Below are 27831 nucleotides of genomic sequence, written 5' to 3' on the forward strand. Positions count from 1 at the left end.
CAGCTTTATGTTTCCAAATGATTTATTTCTATAAATGTAAAATAAATTCTGGTGATACTTCAGATTTATGTGGTATGTTTGGGTAGTGTGTGTGTGTGTGTGTGTGTGTGATGTAATGAGTGAAATAACTAATGCCAAAGAATGTTTAACTTTGGTAAAGGACTCCCTGGCATTTAAGCATGACTCATCTTGATATCAGCGGCGGACACCTTTTCACAGCACCCAGTGCTGGCTGTGTGGGGAGTTGGAAAATTGACTGAGTTCAGGGTTCAGAAAATGAGTAGGAGGAGAGAAAAACATCTTGCATAATCACTCCATCCTCATACCATGACTTTTAAAAGATGCAGCGTGTGCCGAGAGACTATAACAATATCACAGAAAGATTTGGCCACCAAATAATTTAGGATGCAGGAACGGGAGCAGCAGTATCTGTCAAAGCAAGTTAAAGAGCGAGAGCCAGAAAGAGAGAAGTGCGCTAAGAGCTTCAGTAGCAGTGAAGAGAACAGTGCTGACATCATCCAGTAGAAAAAAAAAACAGTTTTATTATCAGTATAAAATATTCATCCATTTAAAAAAAAAAAAAAAGGTTGTGCAACCTAAACATATGGTCAGTACCTTACAAAGTGCCATTTTCAGCATGTGCAAAATGTTATTCCAAAGATCTAGAACATTGTCTTCCAGACATTCAAGTAAAAAAAAAGGGGGCTTTGGATCACATACGTTTTCACACTGTTAAGACTTTACATACATACATCACTTCTTCTCACATTTAATCTCAGACACTCATTTAAAATCCATACATGTGATTGTTTTTTATCTGGGGATCCAGTGGAGCTACAGTTGAGTGAGGCACAAAGTACATAGGACAGTACATTTAGTCCTAGGTTGGCATCCAGCCTGGACAGTTCAGTACATTCTGATTCAGAGAAGGTCTTCTCTTAAAAGTGCTGCTTATGCGTGGGGGAGTGTGTGTGTGTGTAAAAAGGATAGAGAGAAACTAATATTCTGGATGTAAATGACAGTGCAGCTGTTGTGTATGTTGGCACATAAACAGTGATATGTCTTACATAGATTGTTGATCTGCCTCTCGTGAGGATGCCAGTCTACACATCAACAGGGTAGTGAATGCGTGGACTGTGGGAGACTCTGTGTGGGCAGCAGGCGTGCAGAAGCACCTTTCGAATATCTTTGTTTCTCAGACTGTAAAGTATGGGGTTGAGCAGGGAGCTGCCTGCTGCTGGCACCAAGGTGGCATACGTGTAAAGAGGAGGGCTGGATGCATCTCCCAGCAGCCCCCAAAGGGAGAAAGGCATCCAGCAGCCCACAAACACACTTAGGATCAGGATCAAACGAGAGAAGCCCCTTCCACTGCTGGGCTTGGTTGAATATGGCTGGTTTGTTGGAAGGAAGTGCCTCTGGGTAGCAATGGCGTGTGCGTGCCGCCTTGCCACACGACATATTCCAGCATACAATTGCAGGGTTATCATGACAATGACTAGAAACCCCCCACATAGCAGCGATAAATATGTCCGGGTCAGAGGTCGTGCAACAGAACAGGAACTCTGCTCCTCAAGACAGTGCCATCCCAGTGCCGGTCCTGCACCTATAACACTGGCACCCAACCAGACCAACAGCAGAAGGGAGGCGGCTCTCCGACGTGACTGACCTGAGCCATAGGTGAGGGCATGACTCAAAGACAGGTACCTGTCCAGGGCAACGCCCATGAGGCTACAGAGTGAGGCAGTCAGTGATGTCACCAGCAGTCCAGAGGTCAGCAGTTCTGACCAATCCGTGGGCTCCACACAGAACTGGAAAAGGAAGTGTAGGATCAGTGCAACGCCTGCCAGGAGATCGGCCAGCCCGAGGCTGGCCAGCAGCAAGAAGACGGGAGCACGAAGAGATGGGGTGGCCAAGATGGTGGTGACAACGATTGCATTTTCTGTAGCAATAAGAGTTCCTGAAACGCAGAGAGCCACGCCCCACAGTGTGAGACGTGGGACTTCAGATGGAGATGAGCTGTCCAGCTGGTCCAGTGGAAGAAAAGGGTCCAGGCCTGAGGACTCGTCCCAGCCCAGATCAGAGATGTTCAGGATCATGATTGTTCGACCGTAACACCAGCACAACCTAAGGGAGAAATAAAGAGAGAAGTATGATTACATAAGTGTTGATGAGTCACTAATGGAGCTCCATTTGGCCATTAAAAAGGAAACCTCAGACTAGAAGAAGTTTAATGATGTGGGACTTCTGAATGCTGTGTGTGGACCTCATGTGAGGAAAAACTTAAACTATTCCACATCTGTAATCAAATGCAGTTAGAGGTACGGACGTATGTTGTCTTTGACTAATAATTTCTGCTTCATTTGAGACTGCATGTTTATTCTTAAAGCTTTGTTCTTAAATAATTATGTTGTAATTGGCCTTCAAATGTGTACACATATGAAAGATCACATTAATTATTAGTTATATTAATAGTTATCATACTGGTTTGGAAAGATCTTCCTAAAGTGAGAGAGTGACACAATGTAACCCATCAATATGTGGGCTTAATGAAACAAAATTGTTCGTTACTTTCCCATTAATGGACCAGTAAGCGAGAAAGACACTATAAATCTATGCCTCACAGCTTTCCAAACATCGTAAATAGGATTTACAGCATTCTGGTTTACCTCCCACTTCTGATTAATTCTGTGAGCTACAGCCTGAGTCTTCCCTCATGCCAGTGTTCAAACATGGTGTTCAAGAAGGACCGCCATGTGCCATGCACGCTTAAATTTATAAAACAGGGATGTGATAAAACTGCAATTATTTGAAGGTTATGAAGGGAATCCAATTAAAACAAGTTTATGATGCTCAAGCTCTTGTTCTACGTGCTCTACAGTAAAAATGTACTGAATATTTAGAGAGGATATGCCCCAATGCTGATGAATGAGAGAACATAAAAGTTTTTTTTTTTTTCCTTCATTGAAAAAGGAGTATCTGCCATTGCACGAGTTTTTCTTGTCATCCTCTTACTTATCCAATTCCTCAGAGAGGGGAGGTATTTCCCACCTCCATTGGTGGGCCCTATTGTATAACACAACTGCAGGTATACTGCAGAGGATGTCCCCAGTATGCACGCACCCATCATCACGCATGCATTCCACACACACACACAGCCTACATCCATGCTTACCTTTTCGACACGAATCTTTCCTTTGTAAGAGCTCAACAGATTCCTCCTTTCCTCTTATCAAATCCAAACCGAATGGAGGTGAGGAGACAGATGCTGCACCAGGTTTAAATAAGATAGTCCCCGCGAGCTCCAGTCTTCATCAAACTCGCGCCAAACTCTCACCTGGCGTCGCTTGCATCTCTTCTTCAGTCTTTGCGGAGAGCTTGCGGGAAGCAGAATGGATGCTCCTGAGCGGGACTCGTCCACAAGAGTGGCTGTATGACGTCAGTGACTGGGAGGCTCGACCAATCAGGAAGCGGCATTCTGGATGCGGCGAGAGCAGAGAGAAAGGGGGGCGTATAAGGAGTAATTTCATTCAGAAAAATGCGGCATCTCTGTGGCCCCTCCCACTGCGGTTCACCCAAGCTCTTGTTTCTTGTAAATGATAACCAACAACAGCCGCCCCGCTCCAGCACACTTCTGTCTCTTTGCTTTTATGTCCTCAATGAATGAGAGGAGGTTTCTTCTGAGTCAGGCAGGAAGACACAAAGGTTGTCTGCTGCTGGTAAAAACGTCTGATAGCTGGCGCTGTCCGCGGTGCTGAACCTCATCTCGATGGCTCAAGGGGAAGATCTCCTGCTGATGGACACAAATATATAGAAATTAGACGACTTCAAATGAAAAATTTTAACCCAAATCAAACTTTTTTGCCAGCAGTTCTTTATTTCCACTCAAAACAGTTGAAAGCATCATGACTAATTGTTGTACATGGTCGACATTAAAATATCTATAAACAATAAAAAATATTTGAAAACACAATATTTTTCTCTGAAATGTATGGTTTAAGATGTAATATGTAGGGCTTAAAAAAAGGAATACAAAAATATGAAACAAAGCAGGGTTACGCAACATACACGGCAAATAGGTTGGGAGAGCTCCCTCCCACACCCGACAACTCAGACACAAACCTACATTATGTCAATTACTGAAGCAAAGAGATCATCTGGGAGCGTTTGTCTTCACTTTATCGTAAATGAACAGCAGAAGCAGTTATTAGATTTGCTTTTAGAACAAATGGGGGTCTGGTTGAAAATGATTTAATCAATCTTATTTTGCATGACCATGTCTGTATCTGTGCAGTGCATAAAGATGCGCTGGCTGGCGTGGGGTTTCAGTCCAACAAAGCCATGAATTAAGACATATTTTGCTTTTCATGAAATGAATGCACTTTATTTTATTTATTTATTTATTTTACCTGCTCAGCCCACGCAAATGCACGCCACTACTCTCCTGCAGTAATACAGCCTGCAGGAAATTCGTGGCATCCCTTGTTTGATAGTGAGCGTGGGTGATGGGCTGCACTGCTGTCTTTGTGGTCTGGGTCGCATAGCAATGAGCCAACTGAGGGAATTTCTTTCTGTCCGAGCCTTATTTGGACACGCTTCCTGTCCATAAATGCTCCCTACGTCACAGAGTTTCTAAATGGTCCCCTTCAGAGATGCTGCACGTACAAACGACCTTCCACAAATTTCTGCAGCAGCTGCTCCTAAATCTGTTGTTGTGGAAATTTCATGTCATATTAATACAAGCAGTGGAACATCTCATGGGATTTTTAACCAGAAAAACACATCTCCCTTTGCTTTTGTACTAAATATTTGTCTGTTCATAATCCAGATATTTTACAATTCTTCCAGTAAAGTGAGTTCGGTTTAATGTTGCCCTTAATAATCAGCTGGCGGGGATGTTGGTAACTGGTGCGTGGATTTTTACACGTGGCGAGCGTCAAAGGAAATCGTATTTAACAAGGATATGCTTTCAGACGAGGTTTATTACTCATAAAAAGCAATTATGTCAACGTGTGTGGATTGAATAAAGACAAAAAGTGCGTCGTGATGCAGGACCGGGTCCGTCTGCAGCTGTGACTCAGTGCATCTGCATCATTTCAAAGAAACACGTGGAAGAACGGTGCACTTGTGCTTTTTGTTGTGGTGCGTTTGCATGTTTCTGTAGAGACACAGGCGGAAGTGCTATCTGCCTTCATAAGTCCTCCACAGCCATTCAGTAATCTACTGAAGATAGATAGATAGATAGATAGATAGATAGATAGATAGATAGATAGATAGATAGATAGATAGATAGATAGATAGATAGATAGATAGATAGATAGATAGATAGATGTGGGAGATCTGGTGATTAAATACCTGAGATGTGTATTTCAGCCTCCAGTAAGTCATGCTTAGAGCTGTCTGTGGAGCTCTTTGCTTGTGGAAACACACTGCTATTTGTCACAATGTGTTATCATGATAATGGATAACACATTGTCCTGATAACACACAATCCAAATATGGAGACAAATGTTGTCTTATAACGGTGCTAGTAACAAAAGACACAATCTGAATGGGTTCTTTGCTAAGTTGTTTGTCATGTGCAGATATAGCACTGGTTCATCCTTTAGTTTACAAGGTTTTTCTTTTAACGCTTAAAAGATATAAAGAGTCTTAACAAAAGAAATATTTGTGTAAAAATGATCAGTCAAAAGGACTGGAGTAGAAATGTGTACCTAAGCTGTGAAATTGTGCATTTCAGGCTCTGGTACTTTTTTCAGAAGGGCAGGTGGGAGGTTTGGCAGTTTTTGGTGACAGTGAGACTCCAGTGACCTTCCCAGCTACCCCCACCCTTCTCCCTCTCTATTCTTTTATATTTAGTGCATCTTATAACAACTACCTGTCCCGGGACTGTAGATAGAAATGACCAGCTTTGTTAAAGCCTGACACCAAATGTTTTCCTTTGAGGCCAACGGATAGCTGTGCATGCCTCTGTCAAATAAATAAATTCATGAACTCATTTGTTCTTCAGTACTGTTCTGTCTGACACATTGCCATTCCCCTGCCACAGAGAGATGCTGCCTTTAGCACACTCTCTATAGTGGCTCTGTAGAAAGTGGTGAGGACAGATGGGTTTTGATGAGTCCTTTTGAAGTGCAAACGCTGATGAGCTTTATGCCTGTGTAAGAGTTAACGTTTTTTTCCCATCGCTGGCTTGTTTATTCATTTATTTATGAATGAATTGGGGCAGGCAAGTTTGTCCGTGTGTGGGTAGATGAAACTTTGTTGTAAAAAACAATCTTAGAAAACAGAAATAAGGACATTTATTGAAGGAGTCATTAAAATAATTTATTATATTGATGTTATTCATTTTGACAAAAGTCAGTTTGTTCCAACTTGTTTTTTTTTTTTTACTATCACTGTTTTTATCCTTATGCATAGAAATATAAGTGTATGTGTGTGTGTTCATGCATTACCAGCTGAAGTAAACAGGTGTCAGTCTGTTAGAACAGGTGTGTATTTCAGAAGGGTTGAGGTGGGTCACTTGGTTGCTAAGGAACCAAGTTTGGTCTTGCTCATGTTTCACAGATCTCCTGTCTGTGTTGCTTTCTCTCGCTGTCCTCGTTGGAAACCATATCTCTATTGTCATCATTTTAGACTTGCTTTTAAGGACTAACTGAAGACATTTTTTAAAACATTTTTTCTGAAACGTATACTTCTCAGAGCGTTTGAGTTTTCAGGTGACTCGTGCAGGTGTTGGTGGTCCGCAGCGTACACAATGCAACACTTGGTGCTGAAGGTCCTCTGCTCCACTCTGCTGCTTCTGGCAGCAGTTCCCTCTGCATATTCACAGTCAGGTCTGAACATGCCATTCTTGTTTTCTTATTTTCAGACCAGTGTTTTGTTTAGTCTTATGTTTTTCTGTAGCTTGACATGATCTGCTTTACTTGTCCATCTTTAATGAAGTCTCTGTCATCTTTCAATGTGAGGGTTGTTTGTTCATTTTTATTTCTGACAAACTGAAGTGAAAATATGACCAGGAATTTGTTTCCTCAGCGTGGTACATGTTGACCTTTTCTAAACTACATAATTCTCGTCATTATGAAGCAGTTAAAGTATTAAATTAAAAGAATATTTATGCATCAGCCAATCAATTTGGATGACTGACAGGATTGTTAAAAATTCAATTTTATTCCTCCCACAGACTGTTCTCAAGCTGAGTCATGTGACCTATGTGTTGGAGACTCCATGCTTAACCTGACGGGCTGCGTCTGGAGGCTTTGCCCAAATGGTTAAACACACACAGATGCAGACACACATACACACACAATAACACACACCCCTGACCTCTGATAGTAATTCAATCATCGCAGCTGCTGTAACCTTAGCTCCCCTCATTTGTCCAAGATGACTGAATTATTTAGCGTACCTGGAGCACACACACAAGTACAGACTAAGATGTGTATTCCTTTTTTTTTCACAGGTAATGATACAGGTGTGTGTGTAACTGATCAGGGGGATTCTGCAGACACTGGCATGAACTGTAGCTGGACCCGAGTGTCTGAACTGTGCACAGGTACTAAAAATGCTCACAAAAATGGATGTGAAGTGTTTCTGAGCCGTCTCAGCAACAGTATAACATATTTCATTTTTCAGTTGTAGAGACTGTAGCTGTGGATGGAAGTGAAGGTGACTCAGGTAAATTGATCAGCATCCACTCCTGCCCCCCCCCCCCCCCCCCCCCCCCCCCCCCTTCCTTCTCTCTTACGTCAAACAGTTATTATATTGTTATTATATTGTTAAGAGCAGAGCTAAATGTTCCCCAAAGACATTCAGGTTTGTTTTTTTTTTAACCAGTAAAAATCCTCACTGAGCTTTAAAAAATACTATTTTCTTAAACATGTCCCTCTGGTTTAATGACAGTGTAAACCCACTGAACTCTTGTCTTTTACCTCAAGGTGATGGAACTAGCACCAGCCCACCCCCCGAGTTCTCCCAAGCCAAGTTTGACATGTCCAGCTTTGTGGGCGGCATCATACTTGTGCTGAGTCTGCAAGCAGGCGGCCTCATCGCCATGCGATTCCTCAAGTCCAAAGAGCAGAGCAGCTACGATCCAATGTGAGTTTGGACATGTGGGTGTTAGATAACAGAGATTCTCTCGTGTCTGTGTCAGCGTGTTAAAGGGTTCACTAGCAGCCTCTGCTGGCGAGTATGAGGAACGGCACGAGCCTTGTATTTTTATACAGTTCACATTCAACATCTTTCACTTTTAGTTTTTTTTTTTTAGTCTGATCACAGATCCAGTAAGTCAGCGTAATGCCTGGTCTGTCTTCTGTTTGTTTGTCTTCTGCACAGAGAGCAGCCGCAGTGATGACAGGATGGTTGAAGGACAATAAGGCAAGATGGAGGACAGTAGCAGCAAAACAGTGACTCATCGAGTAATGACGACAAATTTTTTTTTTTTTCCTGTTTCACAGCCTCTATTATTTTTAGTTTTGTCCCCATGTGTACCCACTGGGATGGGTGTGTTTACGATAGGACATTTTCTCAACATTTTCCAATTAAACTTATAGACATTTTTGCTGTATGTATTCATAAGGCTGAACAAAAAAGTTTCTGATAATGCTCAGCATTTTCAGTGAGAAATTTGCAATTAAATCCAACGTAAAACAAAATGGCAAGCTAGTCTCTTAGAGCTAAGTAGTATCAAGTGAGCTGTTTCATCCTTATGCTGTGAATATTGCAGTGCAGCTGTGGGAAAGCCTTACATAACCACACAGACAGTGGGACAAAAAAAAGTCAGAACAGGAATCTTGAATTTATTTATCTAAGATCTCAAAAATAGATCAAAACTGAACCCTGGAGCTGTCCAGTATTGAAGGGCACTTCTGTTGTTTGTGAACATTTGAGAAACGTTGCTTTGGCAAAACCAATTTTTTAAATATTGACCTATCACAGTGATGCTTGAGAAACAGTGATCGATACATTCTCTTCTTATTTCTGCAAAAATATGACCTAAATCATCATAAACTATCATGAGATTTTTACATCAGACTTAAAGTAGTTTGAAAGAGCTCCAATTCAACAACTAAGGCAAAAACATTTGACTTGACCTTTTACAGTCAGAAAACAAGGATTAGACTTCCCTTGTTTACCGAAATTTCATGTTTATTTCTAATGCCTACAACAAATAAAGCTACATTTCTTTGGAAAACAAGGGTGGTCAAATATTTTTCATCCACAACTGTATTTTATTAAGGAAAATGTTTGTAGTTTAAATTTGCTTTCAGTATCGGCTGCGTCCTTGTGCCCTCTTTCGTATTTGGATTATAGAATTAAATCTTCTACTAGAAGTCATGACTCTATTTGAACAAAGACAGCAAAATTCATGCCCTGCAGACGGGCACCATTGCTTTTTATAGTGACTAGCGATATTTTCCTTTCAGCCTTGCTGTGCACTGTTCAGTGTTCTTTCGATTGAACGCTGATGAACATTAACCTTAGCCTTTCCGAGAGCAGGATTAAACTGGTATGTTTAATGACTGTGAGAGATAAAATAAAGTATTAAACTTTACATTAAACCATTCCATTCTGTCTGAACGTGTATGGTGGAGTCCAAAACTGGTTAAGATTGTTTTGGAAGCTTTTTCATCTTCATAAGAATCAACAACCTCTTTCATGACACCTACTGAAATCTCTGTTTGTGCCACTATACGACTCTTTTCTTACAATGATTACAGTTTGATAAATCTCTGATATTATACTAGGACTCTTACTAAGACCTGCATGATGTCATAATACCTTCAAATTAAATTTCATTCCTAAATGCCTACATTTACACATACATGAGAATAATATGGATAATTTAATTGGCAAATAAACAACCAAACTACACATATTTGTAATTTTTAAGTTTTGCATTTAGTTTCTCTTGCTAATTTTTGGACATATGTATTCGATTTAGAACATACTTATGCAGAAATATTTTAAAGTATTTACAATCTTTGAAGCAGGGTTGTTTACTTCCCATCATCACTATCTGTATATTATTTAATCTTTTTTCTTTACAATTCAATGCTATTACTGCAACTTTGCATCACTACGGAGATACAGTGCTTTGATGTGGGTGTTATTATTTAGATTTTTATTTTATTTTATTAAACTTATCATGCAAAAGAATTGTTTTGATTGTGCACATATATGACACATGCATGTAAACTTGAACCCTATCATACCAGATCAAAAAAGATGTACTCCTGTGTATTGATGATTATAACTGTCATGGTGGTTATTATTATTATTTTTTTGTGATGTCATTATGTTTCTTGAATAAACTATCAATAAGCAATTGTTTCTCTCATTATATTTTGTGTCACTGGCATCTTGCTTGTAAGTGAAGTTCAGGTTAACAGCTAATCAGTGTTGGGATCATGTAGTTTGTGTTTTTGCCTCCTAATACCTGCAAATGTACTTAGCATTCTCACTATTAAATGTAAGCAGCTACGTTTATATATCTAGGTATCACCGGCAGCCTGCAGCTCATGCACAACACTGATGGAGGCCTATAGGGGAGCAGCAGCACTGCTGGTGTGCCAGGATCTACAGGCTTGAATAAACCCACACAAAAAGGTTTCCCCAACTGAGCAGACAGTGGCCATCATCCAAGAATGTTGACAAAGGACAAGGCTGAATATAAGCCTTTTTCACACTGAATTCCCCCTCCCCTTACACACAAACACATTTCCACCAAGTGAAAGGGAAGTCCTGCTCACAAACACTCACACACACACACACACACACACACACACACACACACACACACACACACACACGCAAACACACACACACACACACACACACACACACACACACTCATTTGTTAGCACTCAGTAAACTCTAGTTAATATGCTACACATTTTTTCTTTCTTCCCCTTTTAATCCAAGCAGAAGTGCTGCAGTATGCAGGTGTGTGTGTGTGTGTGTGTGTGTGTGTGTGTACAGTGGTATAGACCCAATGTGTGTTTAACAGGTGTGTGCATCTGCAAGGAGGAAAGTTACATCCCACCTCCACCCTGCTATTTGGTAAAACATCCGTGTGTGTGTGAGTCATATTACCTAGTCATTTGAGAATAACACACACACACACACACACACACACACACACACACACACACACACACACACACACACACACACACACACACACAGGTTGTGTCTGTCTGTATGTTGTGTTGGTTCCCAGGCTGAGCTCCCAGCAGAGCACTGCTCCTGTGCAGACTAATTCTGAGGGCGTGTTCACTCCGTTTGCTCAGCACACAAACGTCAACACACACTCTGTAACACGCACACAACGCGCACAAGGGAGCTTTCCACTAAACTTTTCACAGATGGAACGAGCGGAAGCTGTCAAGTAAGGTAACACACTTTTTCTTTATGTTTCACGTGTTTTTCGCCCCATTTCAGGAGGCTGAAGAGGAAGGAGGGTAACTGGGAAGAGTGGCCACAGGTGTCTCCTCTCACGCGGTGTTTAAAGGAAGGATAGTGGTGCACGGGCCTAAACATATATACTTCCCCTTTAAAGGATACTGCAGTCAAAACTGCATCGTATATTGGGAACAGCTTGATTGAGGGATCTCAGAAGTAGAAACTAAAGCATTGAAGACGACTTAAAACAGGCCCAAACAGGGGCAACAACAGGACAGGAAAATTTTACGAGGAAATGACAGACTGTTCCGTGTTGTCATGAATTATACACAACTCCTGTTGTTTGTGTGCCAAGCGACATTTGTTTATGAAAACTGTGCAGCACTCGTTGCATATTTTGTTTGCTGAAGAAATGTCTTTGCGTTTGCGTTAATTTAAGAAAAGCAATCTCAAGGGGAATGGAAACACTAACATGTACAGCACCACTGGTACGGTATAAAACAGTGGTGTAATAGATTTAATAGTGCCTTTTTAAATATCATCATCCTCATTAACATCACTTTAGTGAACGTATTTGATAGAAAGAGATTAACGTAATTGTGGCTGAAAGACACATCTGCTCGGCCTGTGATCTACACAGTTACTGGTGGGCACATTTTCAAAAAGTACTGTACCCTCAGAGTGTGTATTGGCTTTTAACCTGAGTTTTATTTATAAGTGGTTACAAGATAAACCAAAGATTCACCTGGCAGTTTCACATTATCAGAGGTCATAATTAAAGGTGAAACATGTCAAAAGCATGAATGATTGTCAACTTCTTGATGTTTTTGTGTGTATCTTCTTAGACGTCTCGCTTGCTTTTAGCAATTTCATGTGAAAAACTGAACAATTGCTGCTTCTGGCCTGCACAATAGTTCAATTAAACAATTTGTGATGAAAGGATCACACTTTGGAGACAATATTCCACATGGCCTATTGGCACAAATGGCTCAAAAATCCCCTGCTTATCCAAAGAAAAGACTGACACTTTGACTAAAAAATTATTAATGTTGTAACTCATATTATTTGCAACCTCTGCATGTTGGATTTTTTTCCCCCCTAAAGTGTAAAGTAAAAACTACTTCAGATGGGCTTCGTACTATTGTTTCTTTGTTTGTTTGTTTTTTATTATTAATGGCAAAGGTAACTATTTTGACTTAACTGAAGAGAGTTAAGCTGAAAAGGCACAAAAATATTAGAACAATATACATATAAGCATGTAAATAAGTGAATAAAATTTGCATTACTAATGTAGTCAAATGTCAGAGTAGAAATTTTGATTTCTCTTGCTGTTTTGTTTCTTTTTGGTGGGGGAATTAAATGGATGGATGTGTTATCCCTCACCCCCACCACTACCCTCCCACCCAAAGGGAAGTTAAGTTTCTATTAAATTTAGCATATAAAAAAGCAGACCCCAACAAAACCAGTTTATGGTTTCTGTATAACTGGTGGTGTATTTTTGTTTATTTGTGGTTATTTTGCACCTCTTTATGGTTGTTTTATATGTTCCATGCTGGTTACTATGCGTCTCATTTAGATAGTTTTAGACCCTTTTGTGGCTTTTTGTGTCCATTTTGGTGTTTTTGTGGAACATTTACACGATGGAACTTTTCATCTGTGTGAAGCTTTTTTATATCCATTTGAGATAGTCTTGTTTAAAATTCAGCTTGTTTTACACTATTTTAGTTCAGATCAGCGCTTTTTATTATTTTTCAAAGGGAATTTACCGAATTGGTTTAATTAATTGAGAAACTAATTTCAAAGAGTAAACCATCCATTGACACATACAAAAGAATAAGTTACAAATATACAGAAATGCTTGTCCAATGTTGGAGGTTCTGTCTCTTTTGGGTTCCCTGGATCTTATTCTGTGCTCAGTAGAACCAGTAGTGTTCAGTGGAGCCATGGTGATTATTTCACTGCCACTTGCCAACTTCAGGCTTTTGCAAAAAGAGCAATTTTCAATGTGCTTTTTTTTCAGTGCTCTTTAAATTAATCATAATCAAAATTACATAAATTGCATATTAGATGAATTTTTCAATCAAACCCTGAAAAAAAAAAAAAACAGCTGCACATGTTTCTAACAGTAGCATTGATTTGATCAAGGATAATTTGGCTTCCTTCTCAGGCATGGCGGGAGAGCGGGTTGACTCATCACTTGACCTGAGCCACTTGACGGAGGACGAGCAGTCCTCCATCCTGCAGGTCTTAGAGCGTGACTCCAAGTTGCGTCAACGTGATGAAGGACGGGTAAAGTAAGTCAGACATGACCTTTCTGTTGAGGAGCCTCTTTCTGTCCACTCAGTTGTACTAATACACACCAGACAATTTTAATGAAAAACAGTCTTTGATCAGTCTAATTTACTCACCTTTTTGGACCTAAATGCATTATATTTAGTAGGTGAGATGAACATCATTCCTTCAGAATTTAATCATTTTTGTGGTTCTGTGATGATGGTGGAAGGAGTAAATGTTGGTGCAAAACCTCCAGTATTTATGGGATTTGATTACAGTACCATAAGGAGGGGATGGAAAATGGGCATCTCATATCAAAGTGCCAAGAATATTAAATTAAAGATGTTTATTTCACAATCATATGAAAAATAAAGAAAAAAAAAATCCCCCTCCATAAAAACTGAACTTAGTGAGTTTGGCAGTTAAAACAACCAAAAAACTTAAATAATTATTTTAATTTTCTTTGTATCGATTTCTTTTATGACTGACAAATAATAAAAGCTGACATTTAAATGACAGAATTTAAAATTGTGTCACTGGGAACTTGTCAGTGTTAATACTGAAAATGTTCATTAGAACCCAGCAAACACCCAACACAAGTTTCACTAAAGAAGCAAAGTGACTGGTTTTATCCCCTGATATCATGATGAAAAGCACATGTGACAGCTTTCTGTTTATTTTGGGCCCCAGGATCCTCGAGCAGACGGAGACAAATCCAACACGCCTGCGCCTCTTATCTGGAGAATGGTTCAGTGAGGAGTGCAGCAAACGCCATCGCAACTGGACTTCAGGCTGCGACCTCATCCGAGCCACCATACGTCACAGAAAGACTAAGAGCAGAGGTCAGTTTACTGTTAATGCATTCCTACTGTTATTTGTCTGAGGAGCTGCTTTCCTGCCTCTGCAGGGAGATGTCATTGATGGTTCTCTGACTGTTTCCATGGTAACAGATGTGCCCCTTAATGAACTGTTCAATGGAGAGAAAGAAGGAACCTCCTTGAGCAACGGCTCTCTTGAAGCGAAGGAAAGACTGAAGGACAGCAAGGAGGAGGAGAGTGGAGGGTTAGTGAAGGTGTCTGAGTAGCATATAAAATTATAATGAATCATTTCCAGTTTCTGATGTTTATTTTCAGGACTGAGGGAAGCTCGAAAAGTCCTGTAGTGCAGGTGTGTGTGTGCAGTCTAATTGCTGTTTTCCATCTATAAACATATGCTCTATAAATTCCTTTTAACATCAATAAAGTGTCTTCTTTCACAGGGTCACCAGGAGAGAAATAGTTCCTCATCATCTAACAGTATGAAAGTTTGTTGTCCTAAGTCTCTGCACCTTCCTCCTGGTATGAGCCTGTGTATGTTATTAACTTGTCATTCTACATAGAAGATGAAAGGCGAAGTAATGGCCACATGGATGAATCCGAGGTGACTAAATTGCACACCCACAGTCACAAATTACAATGAATAATGCAAAATAGTAAACACTGATGAGCCAGTTCGTATTCCATCTTTCATCCAGAGTCACTGAGTCAATATTTGACATCATGTAAAAGTATGAGTCAATCAAATGAATGATCTGTGTGTACAGTGGTTTCAGAAAATCTTCAGACCCCTTTAAAAACTTCTCACCAGCACTCTGTAAGTACACAGGGAAAAACAAGACAGTGGCAGCATTATCCTTCTGGGAAAACTGATCAGAAAACCGATGAAATGAGGAAGGATTATTGTTCCCTAACAGAGATCACAGAGCCGACTTGAGAACAGGGAGACGGTTTACATGTTTGATGACAGCATACAGCTAAGGTTATATAAGTTATTCAGGACAAGCCTCAGACTGAAGTTTCAGTAAAACTACCAAGCAAAGTGAAAATGTGCATCAGACACACATCCATTGGAGGGTGGTGGTAAAGGCTATGTCATACATGGCTTTGTTAAAAAGGAACAAGAGTTGCTAAACATAAACTCATGATGGTGAAGACAAACCTTGAAAATGTACAGGAGAAACTGAGATATGATGGCTTTTGAAACCATTGAGTATGGACCATGTTTTCTTTTCTTAAGGTTTAAATGTTGTTGATCTCTATACCTTTTAATTTGAACTGATTTACAGACTGTGTTTCTGTCTTTCCTTTTGTACACCAACGTTTTTTCTTGAAAAAAGGCAACAAAAACAAACAAAAAACCCCAAAATAAAATAAAACAGAATTAGAAAAAACTGATGCAAGCATAGAAACATTTTGGATTTGCCTTTTTTCCTATGTAACTTCAAAAACTGTATGAGAGGACATCAGTAGAAACACTGAACCGGGCAAAGCACAGAGATAGGGGGAAAAAATAAATAAGCTATTCAAATCTTCTTCACATTTTCTCAAGAGGACTTAAAATGACATTAGTTGCAAAAGAATTAAAATATTAACCTGAACACTTAAGTGTGTGGTTATTATAAATGGACTATGAGTAAATACTTACGCTTAAAAGATCAATTTGAACAGTTTAAAATTCATTTAAAAAAAACCATCTACAAAGCTGATGGGGTTTTGAATGCTCTCTGGCTGTGTACCAGGTAATGTAATGAAAGACACACTGCGGCTGGGTGGAAGAATTATGAGTACGTCTGCGTGTGTGTTCAGGACGTGACTGTCTGTCAAAACGGGGACTCTGACTCTCTGATCAGCAGCCTGACAGAACCAGATCCAGCATCTTTAAAAACCAGCAGCTCCAACAGCAGCCTTCATTCAAGCTACATGGTACACACACACACACACATACACACACACACACACACACACACACACACACACACACACACACACACACACACACACACACACACACACACACACACACTTGATTAACTGACCATCTGGCGACGCGAGATGACTCAGCTCGGGAAAGTGACGCTGGAGCTGATCTTTCTACTGCGTGTGTGTTATAGCTCGGTGGAAGCATGATGAGCCTGTTCAGCTCGGGGGATTTCGGCGTGGTGGAGGTGAGGGGCCGCATCCAATATTCATTGGTTTACGACGATCTCAAGGAGGAGCTCCAAGTGAACGTGCATCGCTGTGAGGACATCGCCTCTGCACGCAAGAACCGCTCAGACCCGTAAGTGAGTGTGTGCTCATTTGAATGAGTGTGTCGAATCAAGTGTCACACACTAAATCCATAAAAACAACACATGCGTGTGTGTTTTTTCACAGATACGTGAAAACATATCTCTTGCCAGACAAGTCCAATCACAGTAAGAAGAAGACGTCGGTGAAGAAGAAGACACTTAACCCCGTCTATGATCAGACGCTCAGAGTGAGACTCATCTACGTTTTACATAAAGTGGCAGCAATTACAGCAATTTGCCGTTTGTCCTTCGTTACTTCTCCTTGTGGCCTGCAACATGCGCTGCAGCATGACGACATTCATGTTGCAGTTTCTTTCTTACAAAATACCATCATTCATGGATCTTTGTCTTGCTCTTACTCCTAGTCTTATTCCAGATTTTTCTCTTTCAGTATAAAGTGCGTATTGGAGAGCTGCGCAGTCGGACTTTGAACCTGTCTGTGTGGCATGCCGAGCCTCTGGGGAGGAACGTGTTCCTGGGGGAAGTAGAGGTGGCGCTTGGGCTGTGGGATTGGACTTGTACGCAGCCGCTGTGGCAGGACCTGCAGCCACGGGTATGGGAGACATGACTCCAGTGAGCTGTGCGCAAATAAACCCTCCCACAATAACAGAAATTAGTGTCTGTGTTTGAGTGCTCCTGGATGAATATGAATAATTACCACAACACAGTGATGCCAAGCTTATATATTTGCTTAGTGTCTGAGGGACTGTGCAACAGAAGTTTTTGGCAGCTTTGTCGGAAGACGGGGAGGGGTTGTGTCTTGTGCCTGGCAGAGCTGAAGGGAGAGGAAGACATGCTGTGCATTTCAACTAAGGCTTTATGTAACCTTAATCTCCCCCAGCGTTCACACATCATCCTGTATCCCCTTCACTTTCTATGTTTTAGTCTTTCCTTCTGACTTAACCTTTTTTTGTTGTTTGCACAGGTTTATCTGAGTCCAGACTCCATAAGCAGTCGAGGATACATTATCTTCTCTGTCAAATTCATTCCAGATGGATTTGAGGGTGAGCAGAATACATACATGTACTCCCCCGGCAGTCACATGGACCTCATACCTTCTGCATGTGTGTGCTTAGGGGGAGGTCTGCCTCTGACAGGAGAGCTTCACATCTGGCTTCGGGAGGCTCAAGGTCTCCTGTCCAACAAAGGAGGTGCCATAGATTCCTTTGTTAGAAGGTATGTCGGCTCTGCAACATATTTTCTCATTATTTGGCAACAGAAATCTTGCCTTGCATTACCTGTTACTATGTCACAGTACTGTTCAAAAAAGTCTTTTCTTTTTAGATTTTGGATCCAATAAGCTGGACTTTCTTGTAATGTCTTAGTGATCTTCCGCAGAATGTTTTTTCTTTTTTCATATTGGCAACTTTTTGGTTTTTTTCACTGCAGTCTTTGTTCCTGGGAACTTTCAGTGGGATGTGTTCATTGTTTTTTTTTTTGCAACACTATTTAACACAGACCTACTATTCATAAAAGGCAACTTTCAAATGAATCGTTTTAAAATGATATATTTAGGTATTTTACTAGCAGTCCATCAAAAATATCTAATTTCTTACCATTTTAGTTGTATTTACAAAAAAGTGAAAACTCCTATAGTTTGTCAGGCATATATTAGTATTTTTGCACCAACATGGTGATTTCCAAAGAGTTCGTGGCTGAAAACCTGGTGATTCTCACCACGGTCTGCAGCATCTCCTTAAAACTTTTGTAAAAACTTATTCATTACTGTGACATTGGTCGTTATAGTTGTATTTAAATCTTTTTAATTATTATTTTTAAATGTATCCAGAAGACTTTGTCTGTGTTGTACTCCTCTTCTAGCTATATTCTCCCAGATGCTAGTCGACAAAGTGGTCAGAAAACGCGGGTGGTGAAGCACTCCATCAGCCCCACCTACAACCACACAATGGTCTATGATGGCTTCAGCACCAGTGATCTGAAGGAGGCCTGTGCTGAGCTCACTGTCTGGCAGCGCGAGGGGTTAAAAACGCACATCTTGGGAGGGATTCGTCTGAGCTGTGGAACTGGTGAGCTGTTTTTACTAAGACCAAGTTCTGCATCGTCAGTATTGTAATCTTGTAATTACTGTACACAGTGTCCCAAATTATTGAGCATAACAGTTTTAAAATATTAAATAGTTTGTAAAGACCTAAAAATATTTATTTTGAAAATTTTGAATTACTTTGAATTACATTTTCCAAATAAAACAAATAAAAAAATCTTTTCCCATCCCCTTCCATGTTAATATAGGAGCCTTTCTTTAATATCACCTTAACAATCTCGTCATTAACCTGTAATCTATAGACAGTTTATACCTGGATATCATTTGAGGATGCCAGGATTGTCTCCTAAAGCTGCTGTTTGTATTTAAAGTGCTGTCCACCCTCATAGATTCTTCTTTTAAGGATGCTCCAGAAGCTGCCTGTAGGGTTGACATCAGCAGATGATGGTTGACCCCAGCATTAGCATTAGCTCTACAGACATATGCAATTATACTTTTTTGTTTATTAGTGATATTTAGAATTTATCATGATTTGATTTATTTTAATGTATTGTATAAAATATGTATAAAATCATCTATAATCATAATTATAATGTTTAAATCTTATTTAAAATATAGCTGTATCATTTTCTTTTTCTATATGTCCCAAAGGCAAACTTGCTTAGTTACATTATGTTCAATTATATAATATATTTATTTTTTCTCCAATGAGTGGAAACATATTGGATGACTCGCTTACATCTGATGAAGTGGTTTATTTAAAAAAAAAAAAAAAAAAAGTAAAAAAAAAATCCTTATTCATAAATATGCAAGAAAAAAGCTAGTAAATAGGTGTCCACTACATGGCCGCTATGCATGAAAGGGTTAATTAGGCTGCTCAGGAATAGACTGGAATGATCAAACTGGTCTGGATGTAAACAAACCCGAACAACCAAAAAACGTGCAAAATATTTTACAGAAAAACTAAAATCCCCTAAATTACTGGATGCATGCATAATAACCTAAAACACAGTGAATGTTTGAAAGGTGTAGAAGCTGACACAAAAGGTAATGAAGACATAACCTTGACACTGAAATTAAAGTGGTGCATCTTGAAACTTTTACATGTGTTTGGGCCATGCGTGGACTGACTTTATCATCAATGTGTTACATTTAAAAATCTGTTCTGGAGGCTTTCTGTGTATTCTTGCCAAGAGTGAAACAGAAAGTCAATCCTCCTTTTTTTCTCTGCTAGTTGATCTTTTCAGAGTCTTATCTTTTATCTCATACCTCCTCTGGCTCATGGTAGCTTTGTAAGATAACTTTAATGTATAAGTATTTTTCTAGAAATACAACATCTCTCGTTTTTCTTTTGCTAATTCTGTCATAAAAGTTTCACTCCAATGTAATGGATGTTTGCAGAATAGCAGCAATCTCTGTGTCCGGGAGCATGACAATAAAGGGATCATAATCTGGTTGGCCTTCCATTACAATCAGCTTTGATGAGGGTATCATAAACATAGCTGTATGTTTGTTCTGTGGAGGTGTTCAGTAGTTGTATGGTGACAGAGGAGTAACTCAGACTGCCCCACATTTTGTCCTGGTGGCATTTCAGATATTTCCCATGGTCCTGCCATCAGTGCAAGGTCATCTCCTAGGTAACTCTGTGTCTCAGTGTTAATAAGCATTTCTATAATTGTATGTTTTTTTAGTCACACAGAATACAAGACAAGATAAAATTGTTGTTTGCTGTGAATTTGTACAGGCAGTCCAGAGTTGAAAAAAGTCTTGATAGACATTTTAGCTCACAGGGGATTACCAGAATAATAATAATTTTGTTTTAGCTTGAAGCTTGTTGTAGGTAGTTGACATGATACTTCTTTATCCTGTTGATAGAGAAGTAGTTTCATTTTGTATCAAAGGGTAAGTGTGGTGGTGTCAAGTTGTTTTTTCTTTTTCCAATTTTCAGCTTAAGAGGCCAGGATTTATTCTACTATTGCTTTTACTGAGTCCAAAATGTTACTGAACCTCAAACCTAAATAAAGGACAGTAAAATAGATATGTGTGCACAGTTAATATTTAATCATTACAGTGCATAACATGAATAATTTAAACTAGAAAAACATTTTGTCCTGACAACACATGTGTCAAATGGTTAACACAACATACCATTATCGTTCCCCTTCTTGCAGTGCCTGCTATAAACCTCCCTGTTCATGGAGTGTGTTAGTTTAATGTTTAAGATCAGCTTTCACCCACACTGCAGCCACAGCCTCCAAATATTGTTCAACAAGGTGTGTTATCAGCCCTCACTGTAAACTGCAGGCTAAAGTGGCTAAAGTGCTTGTATGTGATGCTGTATCATCCTTTATAATTTTGGTGAATGTTGCAGATTTCTTTTTCTGCTTGATGACAGCATTCTCCAGACACTTCCAGCAGCAGGCTTGGGAACTAATTTTATTCCTTTTTTTTTTTTTTAATCTTGTACCCTTCTGCCACCTGCCTGGCGTTTGCCTTAGCCTGTTGCATCAGTGATCCAGTCATGCATGAGCCCAGTCATCAAGGCTAACAAGAGTGACTCTTACACACAATTATTAATCACCAAAAAATGTGTTAGTCCAATATGCATCCAGGCTTATGTAATTTGGAGTCAGAAAGAATGCATTAATATTACAAAATACTTTGTTACATAATAATTTGCATTAAATAATCTGAGGGCAAAATAGCTTTACAAAAAAACCACAAACCATGTAGACATGTGTCTGGACACACAGGAAGGGTGGCCACTTACTTGTTGAGACTGCTTTCATGGCCTCTGTAGTAAATTCATCATTCCTCTGTGTGCAGCTGCAGATAGTGAATGAGTGGCGATATCAGCAGCAGAAATAATGGCATGTTTTGTGGGTCATTTTTACTGGCAGGTCAGAGTTATGGAGAGACGGTCTGCTGGATGGACTCCACAGAAGAGGAAGTAGCTGTATGGACCTCGATGATGGAAAACCCAAACCACTGGATTGACGCCACACTGCCAATCAGAACTAACCTCACACAGCGGATTGTGTGACCTGCATGCAAACACTCATTTATTGACTTGTGCTCATATTATGGTTGGACTGAAATAAGATCCCCAATTGCAACAGCGTATTTAATCCCTATGTCATCATTATAAGCACATGCATATACTGTTTTTCACACACACAATGGGAAGTCAGTAGTGGTGCAATATTGTGACTTAAAGGCATGGCCTAGAAGTACCTTGTTTTGAAATCAGTTGTTTGTCTGAATTGTGTTATTTGGGTGTGTTCATCAGGCAAAAAGGCACTTGTAATTCATGTTAGTCTGTTGATTAAATATCAGACTTAACAGATGATCATGAGGTGTTCTGCTTTATTTGTAGATTTTTTTTATCAGGCAAGTTTATAATCTCAGACACACATGCTTGCTGGAGTTGCTTTCTTGATATTTCAAGTTGTGTTTCAGTCCTTTGAGTGTGTAAGAAAAGCAAACCAGAACATTCTGGTTAATTCTTACCATCCAGATTAATAATTAACACATTTTCAACTAAATTAATAGGGTTTAATAACATTCTTTTGGTTAGCTGACCACCACCCTGTGGTCAGACCTGGTACTTAAACTCTGTACTGATAAAAACAGAGACGTCTATGTAGACACATGTCAGGAACAAAAATTAAGGATGAAGTCCTTCATAAAATTTCAATTATTATTTCACAAGTACTTGTTTTAAAATCAGGCCTATTTGTCATAGGAAAAACATTATTATTAGCTGAACTGTAGTTGTCCTCCAGCAGATAGCAACAATCCTTCAATTAGAATGAAAATGAAATCCTTTTTTAATAAAATCACAGGTATAAAGATGGACGTGTGTTATAAAAATTCTTTAATCCCATGTCATTTTTTTTCTTTGAATACATCAGACACGCCACATACACGAACTCTAGCTTTAATATTATTGCTTTGAAATGAATTTTTTTTTAAATTTTTTATCAGTGAATGGATTACTGCTAACTTGGTCTTATTACATTTGTCTTTTTCATTGCTACACCAGAAAGTTCTGTTGTAATGATCAACCATACAGAAAAATATTATCAATCAGCAGCAGAAGCATCTGTAAACTGTGCAATCTGATTGAAGCCTTTTTTTTTTTTTTTTTTTTTTTCAACATATGTGGTATTGTTTAGTTTGCTTTACATGAATTTGCTGGGTTTTTCTTTTCTTTTTGTTTTTTAGTGACTTTGTTTTTATTTCATATTTAGCCAAGGGACAACTGTTGAGATACAGCAAATAACTCTGAAACATTAAAAGTCTTAATGAATTTGCACAATTCCTTAAAAAATAAGCAAGTACTGATCCTTTTAAATCACTGATAATATTTCATTTTAGATTTTGTAGCTGTACTTCTTTAATGTTACATGTTCTGTACAGATTGATAAACTATTATGACTTTAGTGAAGACATGGGCGTATGTAACCTAATACACCGTGTTTGTTGCAAACAGGACAGGTCTAGTTGGTGGCACATGAAAATGTGAGAAAATCCTTCTAGACTGAAACATGCTGATTTTAGCAAATAATGAGCAGATCATTAGGCTACAACACTCAGATACAAAATTTAACTAAATTCATGTAAGCAAATGTATTGAGTTTTTTTTTTACAAAATCAGCAATTAATTTTATTAAGGATTATTCTGTATTCTTTTAGCCACAATACACAAAGACTTGAAATACTTAATTGATAAAAAAAAATAAATAAAAATAACGTTGAGCCCAATCAGAAGTTTTATTAGTGTTCAGTCAGCAAGCCTGGAAAACAAACTTCAGTGATCACATCTATTTGTATGACTTTTACCTCCTCTTCAGCAAATGCAGTCTGAATAGGCATATGTTATCACAAATGTAAACTGTTTATTTGCAGGCTTGAGGAAAAATGAAGTTGATTAGATGTCAAAATAACAAAGTTAAAATTCTTGCTGATTTGTGACAGGATGCTATCCCCCTGCAGCCAGATATGCAGCTGATTGGGTTGGTTCGTGATCACCACGCACATTTTTTTTATGATCACATTAGCGTCATGATTTTAATGACTTCGTCAATGTTGCATTTTTGTGTGTAATTATAATAGCGTAATATTCCACAATGAACTTAAATTTAACTTAATTTTACTTGAGCATATTTTCATTCTCGTCCCGAAAACATTCCTCTTGGTGTTATTATGTCCCTGATGATCTCAGATAATGTGCTGCATTCACTTGTAGTTGGACATCTGAGAGTCACTCCAGTAAAGACCACTTTACACTGGCTGTGTTTTAGAATTAAGTTTATACCTTGACTAGCCAGTCGGATTTTCGGGGTGGGGCAAAACCTTTATTGCTTCCACTACATGTAAGCTAAAACCTAAAACCAAGATACATGCTACTTTCCTTCACGTAGATAAAGGATCTCTGATTTTTACACGTAGAACGTCACAGTTCACTGTGGTTGCGCAGTTGCCGTGGAGACGCCGTGATCAACAACGACCCTAAACAAGGCTTCACGCTGAGCGGCTGCCTGTCTAAAATTAGGAATGTCGATTATAAAGAAAAAAGTTTTACAGGACCTCACTGAAACAATCTGCAAAAAAGTGGACCGCTGTGAGTAAAAGTGTGCAACTTATCCCGTCTATTGATCGTGTTAGTTTATTGTATCTGTACATGACGTTCCCGCGAACTAAGCATAAAACAGTGCAGCTACCAAAGCGTTGCAGGAAAATTTCAACATTTCTTTACACTTTCTAGTCAATAAAAGAGAGGTTGAGTGCCTTATCCAGCAGTTCCACGAGCTTGTTGGAGAGCAGAGCAGCCCTGGTAGAGTCGCCCACTGCCTGGAGAGAGGGAGTTTCAGAGGCGTGATGCACAGCATCTTTGGGCTGACTGATGACATGATCATGGAGGGAAGTATGTGTGGTGCATAACTCATTTGTCACTCTCTTGCCTTAGCTTTTTAAGTCAAGTTTGGTCTGTCTGAATGACAGACATCTAATTTCTAGAAATCACAGTTAAAGAATCCAAGATAACCACAGATATTGAGACAGGCGGATGACTGCTGTGGTTATTTACAGAATTTCTTTGCATATGGCTGTTTCCAAGAGAGGTTAGATACTGACAGAAATAGCGACTCCACAGTCAGGACATTGAACACTGACATTGTTGTAAAATGCATGATGGAAAGCCCAAATGTAGTGGATCTGGTAGAAGTTTATGCTTATCTGTACTCCAGTCTTCAGGACATTTGACAAAGACAATGACGGCTTCATAACTGTGGAAGAATGGATTGAAGGTCTGTCTATTTTTATACGGGGGACTTTGGATGAAAAAACTAAGTGTAAGTTTTCAGCATTACTTTCCCTTCTTACCCTCATGCTTATCAAGCTAATAACTCCTTTCTCTTTCATGCGACCCAGTCTGCTTTCATGTGTATGACTTGAATGGTGATAAATACATCTCCAGAGAAGAGATGTTTCACATGTTGAAGAACAGCATCGTCAGGCAGCCCACAGAGGAAGACCCTGATGAAGGAATTAAAGACCTAGTGGATATAACATTCAAGAAGATGGTAAGAGGTTTGCTAGCCAAATAATACACTCTTTGCATTGAAGAAGCTTTAAATCCATTTATTTTTCTCCTCACAAAACTTTATTAACTCCTTCTCCTTTCCTTTAGGACCATGATCTTGATGGAAGACTGTCTTTTGAAGACTTTGAATATGCAGTGAGAGAGGAAAATTTACTGCTTGAGGCCTTTGGAACCTGTTTTCCAGAACCAATGGTAGTGTTAAATGAAAGTTGGAGAAAGTAAGTCTCTACATCTCACATATAAACTTTTAACCTGTTTTTTTTTTCTATCTTTTAATTTTTCAGACTATTGAGATGTTTGAGCAACATGTGTTTCAGGAACAAATGGACTAACAAAGAAACCAAAGCCATGTGGATTCTTTGCCGCTGTCTTTAATAAAAAAATATTTACATAAATTTGTATTGTGATGCAGCCCATTTTCCAAAGAAGTGGAAGAAATCTTTGCACAAATCTACCATCAAGAACATTTTCCTGATCATATCCGACGGCGTGGTTTTATCTTTTTCTCTACTGGCTTTAGGTCTGGAAAAGATCCCACCTAGAAAAGATGAAACAAAGGAATGTTACTGACATGAAAAAAGACATTAAAATCACAGCTAAGGATTTATTTTAGATTATATATCACTACCTGTTTCAGTGTGTTCCTGATCAGGCTGGCAGTTGTGTTCAATGATTCATCTTCCATGTCCAGTTTAGGGGGTTCAGGTAGTTTTGGACCAATCACAGGCTCATTTTCTCTGGGTTCAGTCAATGATTGCTCTGCAGCTTCTTCTATTTTACGTTTCCTGTTCTCAATGAGTGTGGTCCTGGGGACAAACCTGACTGCGGAAGCCTGTTTTGTGGTGACTGTAGTTTCTGAGCCTTGGCCTTGATTTGAAAGGGTTTGCCTGAAGTGTAAACTCTCCACTTGCTGCTGTTTTACGTTAGTTATGGCATTATGTAAAGTCCCCATTTTGTCCTCTGTTGGTGTAATTCCATGGTGATTTTGAGATCTGTGGATATAGTGTTCTTGTGGAGGGAATGGCAATAAAGGCAAGCCTGAATAATAGCAATCATGGCTGACATTAGAAGTGCCACTTGAATCATTAATTTCAGAAGTGGGATCCTCTCTGGGGATAAATAAGTGTGATGTTGTTTCATTTGATGACGAGGGCTCCATGTGAAATGCTTCTTTCTCTCTTTTTTCTCTTGCTGTACAAGAATATGAGAGAAAAAAACAGTCTCAACACAGTTACATTTCAACAAAAAAAAAATTGTAGAAGAAGGAAATATATAAAAAAGTATGCATATCTACAGAAAAAAAGATGTGAACTCAGGCTTGCTGACTGTTTGCATTAATTGTTACCTCTATTCCGAGCTGCTCTCATTATATAACTCCTCCGATCCTGCAGCTTTAGTCTGGTGTCTTCCACTGTCTCATACTCTGGGACATAACAAACATGCAGCACAGCACCATAGAAACTCTTCTCATCCATGTTACGTTTCGCTGCTCTGAAAAAAGGAACATTTTACCAACATTATTTCACAGATGTTCTTAGGGTGAAGTGTAGTGACCTGAGTAAGCTACACGCTGTACCTGGCACTAGTTAGTTTCTGAAACTTGACAAGGTAAACCTCCGTAAACTCCTCAGCAGGGTACTCATCCAGGGGTCTGTACTCCTCCACAGTGCCATACAGAGCACAAAGCTGGATCAGCTCGGTCATGACGCCGATGGCAGGCACTCCTTGGACCATCAAATAGCGGGACTCCAAATTAATCGTGTACACCTGATAATGCACATGACAAATACAGTAAAATAATGAGTCAGCTCTAAAATATGACTGGCCTCAAAGCTGCAACTCTAAGAAAAGACAATGCAATTCTAACAATTTAATACCACATTAACACCACCATGTTCTTGATCATAATGCATCCACATAATCTCGTCAACTGCCTTTCCTGGGTGATAATATTTGTCTGTCCAAACTAATTAAATTTGATAAAGATATTAGAGTCATAAAACCACCAGATACAATGACTGTAGAAAGTTAAATAGTCAATAACGCTGAAGAAACGGTGATTAAATTTGTGATATGGCTTAAAGCAAGTTTTTCTAGATATTGATTATATACAAATGTTTATACGACAGTGATTACTTACAAAAAAGCTCTTGATAAAAATAAAATAAAATGTTAAAAATGACTACATGCTGTTCAAACCCGATATTCTTGTAATGTCAATCCAACATTTGACTGAATTGCGTTGAGCTAAATTCGACTCACAACAAAGCTTTCAAACTAATAATTTTCAAATAATATCTAATAAATTGCCAAGTGCTATTTAAATAGTCTGCGTACATTCAGGTGAACAGCGTTTACCTTGACATGTTTCTGTTTACTCATTTAGCTAGTAATTACAGACAAAAACGTGTTCTCACCTTAACAGCTTTAGCCTTTCTTCCT

At 39.1% G+C, this 27831-nt stretch overlaps 5 protein-coding genes across 5 annotated transcripts in view; 3 read left to right on the plus strand and 2 right to left on the minus strand.

Moving 5' to 3' along the window:
- Positions 1 to 1103: 1103 nt before the first annotated feature.
- gpr3 (G protein-coupled receptor 3) lies at positions 1104 to 2096 on the minus strand (the record flags this gene model as incomplete). The annotated part of the gene is made up of 1 exon (XM_079258625.1): positions 1104 to 2096. One exon carries the CDS (start codon positions 2094 to 2096, stop codon positions 1104 to 1106), a length of 993 nt encoding a protein of 330 aa, XP_079114751.1.
- Positions 2097 to 6754: 4658 nt separating this feature from the next.
- cd164l2 (CD164 sialomucin-like 2) lies at positions 6755 to 11518 on the plus strand (the record flags this gene model as incomplete). Its single annotated transcript, XM_079258736.1, has 7 exons — positions 6755 to 6833; positions 7181 to 7267; positions 7460 to 7552; positions 7633 to 7674; positions 7935 to 8094; positions 11219 to 11386; positions 11440 to 11518. 7 exons carry the CDS (start codon positions 6755 to 6757, stop codon positions 11516 to 11518), a joined length of 708 nt encoding a protein of 235 aa, XP_079114862.1.
- A 2051-nt stretch (positions 11519 to 13569) lies between these two features.
- On the plus strand, positions 13570 to 22978 carry sytl1 (synaptotagmin-like 1; the record flags this gene model as incomplete). Its single annotated transcript, XM_079258737.1, has 12 exons — positions 13570 to 13694; positions 14365 to 14516; positions 14625 to 14736; positions 14808 to 14841; positions 16299 to 16415; positions 16604 to 16770; positions 16866 to 16968; positions 17172 to 17333; positions 17706 to 17784; positions 17857 to 17956; positions 18602 to 18807; positions 21683 to 22978. 12 exons carry the CDS (start codon positions 13570 to 13572, stop codon positions 21823 to 21825), a joined length of 1500 nt encoding a protein of 499 aa, XP_079114863.1. The 3' UTR covers positions 21826 to 22978.
- A 1363-nt stretch (positions 22979 to 24341) lies between these two features.
- On the plus strand, positions 24342 to 25627 carry clxn (calaxin; the record flags this gene model as incomplete). Its single annotated transcript, XM_079258738.1, has 5 exons — positions 24342 to 24408; positions 24553 to 24711; positions 25034 to 25138; positions 25218 to 25369; positions 25477 to 25627. 5 exons carry the CDS (start codon positions 24342 to 24344, stop codon positions 25609 to 25611), a joined length of 618 nt encoding a protein of 205 aa, XP_079114864.1. The 3' UTR covers positions 25612 to 25627.
- An 8-nt stretch (positions 25628 to 25635) lies between these two features.
- rbm48 (RNA binding motif protein 48) overlaps positions 25636 to 27831 on the minus strand; it is a gene marked incomplete at its 5' end in the record, with an annotated part of 2300 nt that continues 104 nt past the window's right edge. Inside the window, 5 exons of the mRNA XM_079259181.1 lie at positions 25636 to 25927; positions 26018 to 26580; positions 26735 to 26880; positions 26966 to 27156; positions 27807 to 27831. The exon at positions 27807 to 27831 is cut by the window's right edge and continues 104 nt beyond it. Coding sequence (XP_079115307.1) covers positions 25865 to 25927; positions 26018 to 26580; positions 26735 to 26880; positions 26966 to 27156; positions 27807 to 27831 — 988 coding nt within the window. The 3' untranslated portion in view covers positions 25636 to 25864. The remainder of the gene's footprint in view (positions 25928 to 26017; positions 26581 to 26734; positions 26881 to 26965; positions 27157 to 27806) is intronic.

Source organism: Telmatherina bonti, assembly GCF_933228915.1.
Source record: "Telmatherina bonti genome assembly, chromosome: 19".
Lineage (NCBI taxonomy): Eukaryota > Metazoa > Chordata > Actinopteri > Atheriniformes > Telmatherinidae > Telmatherina > Telmatherina bonti.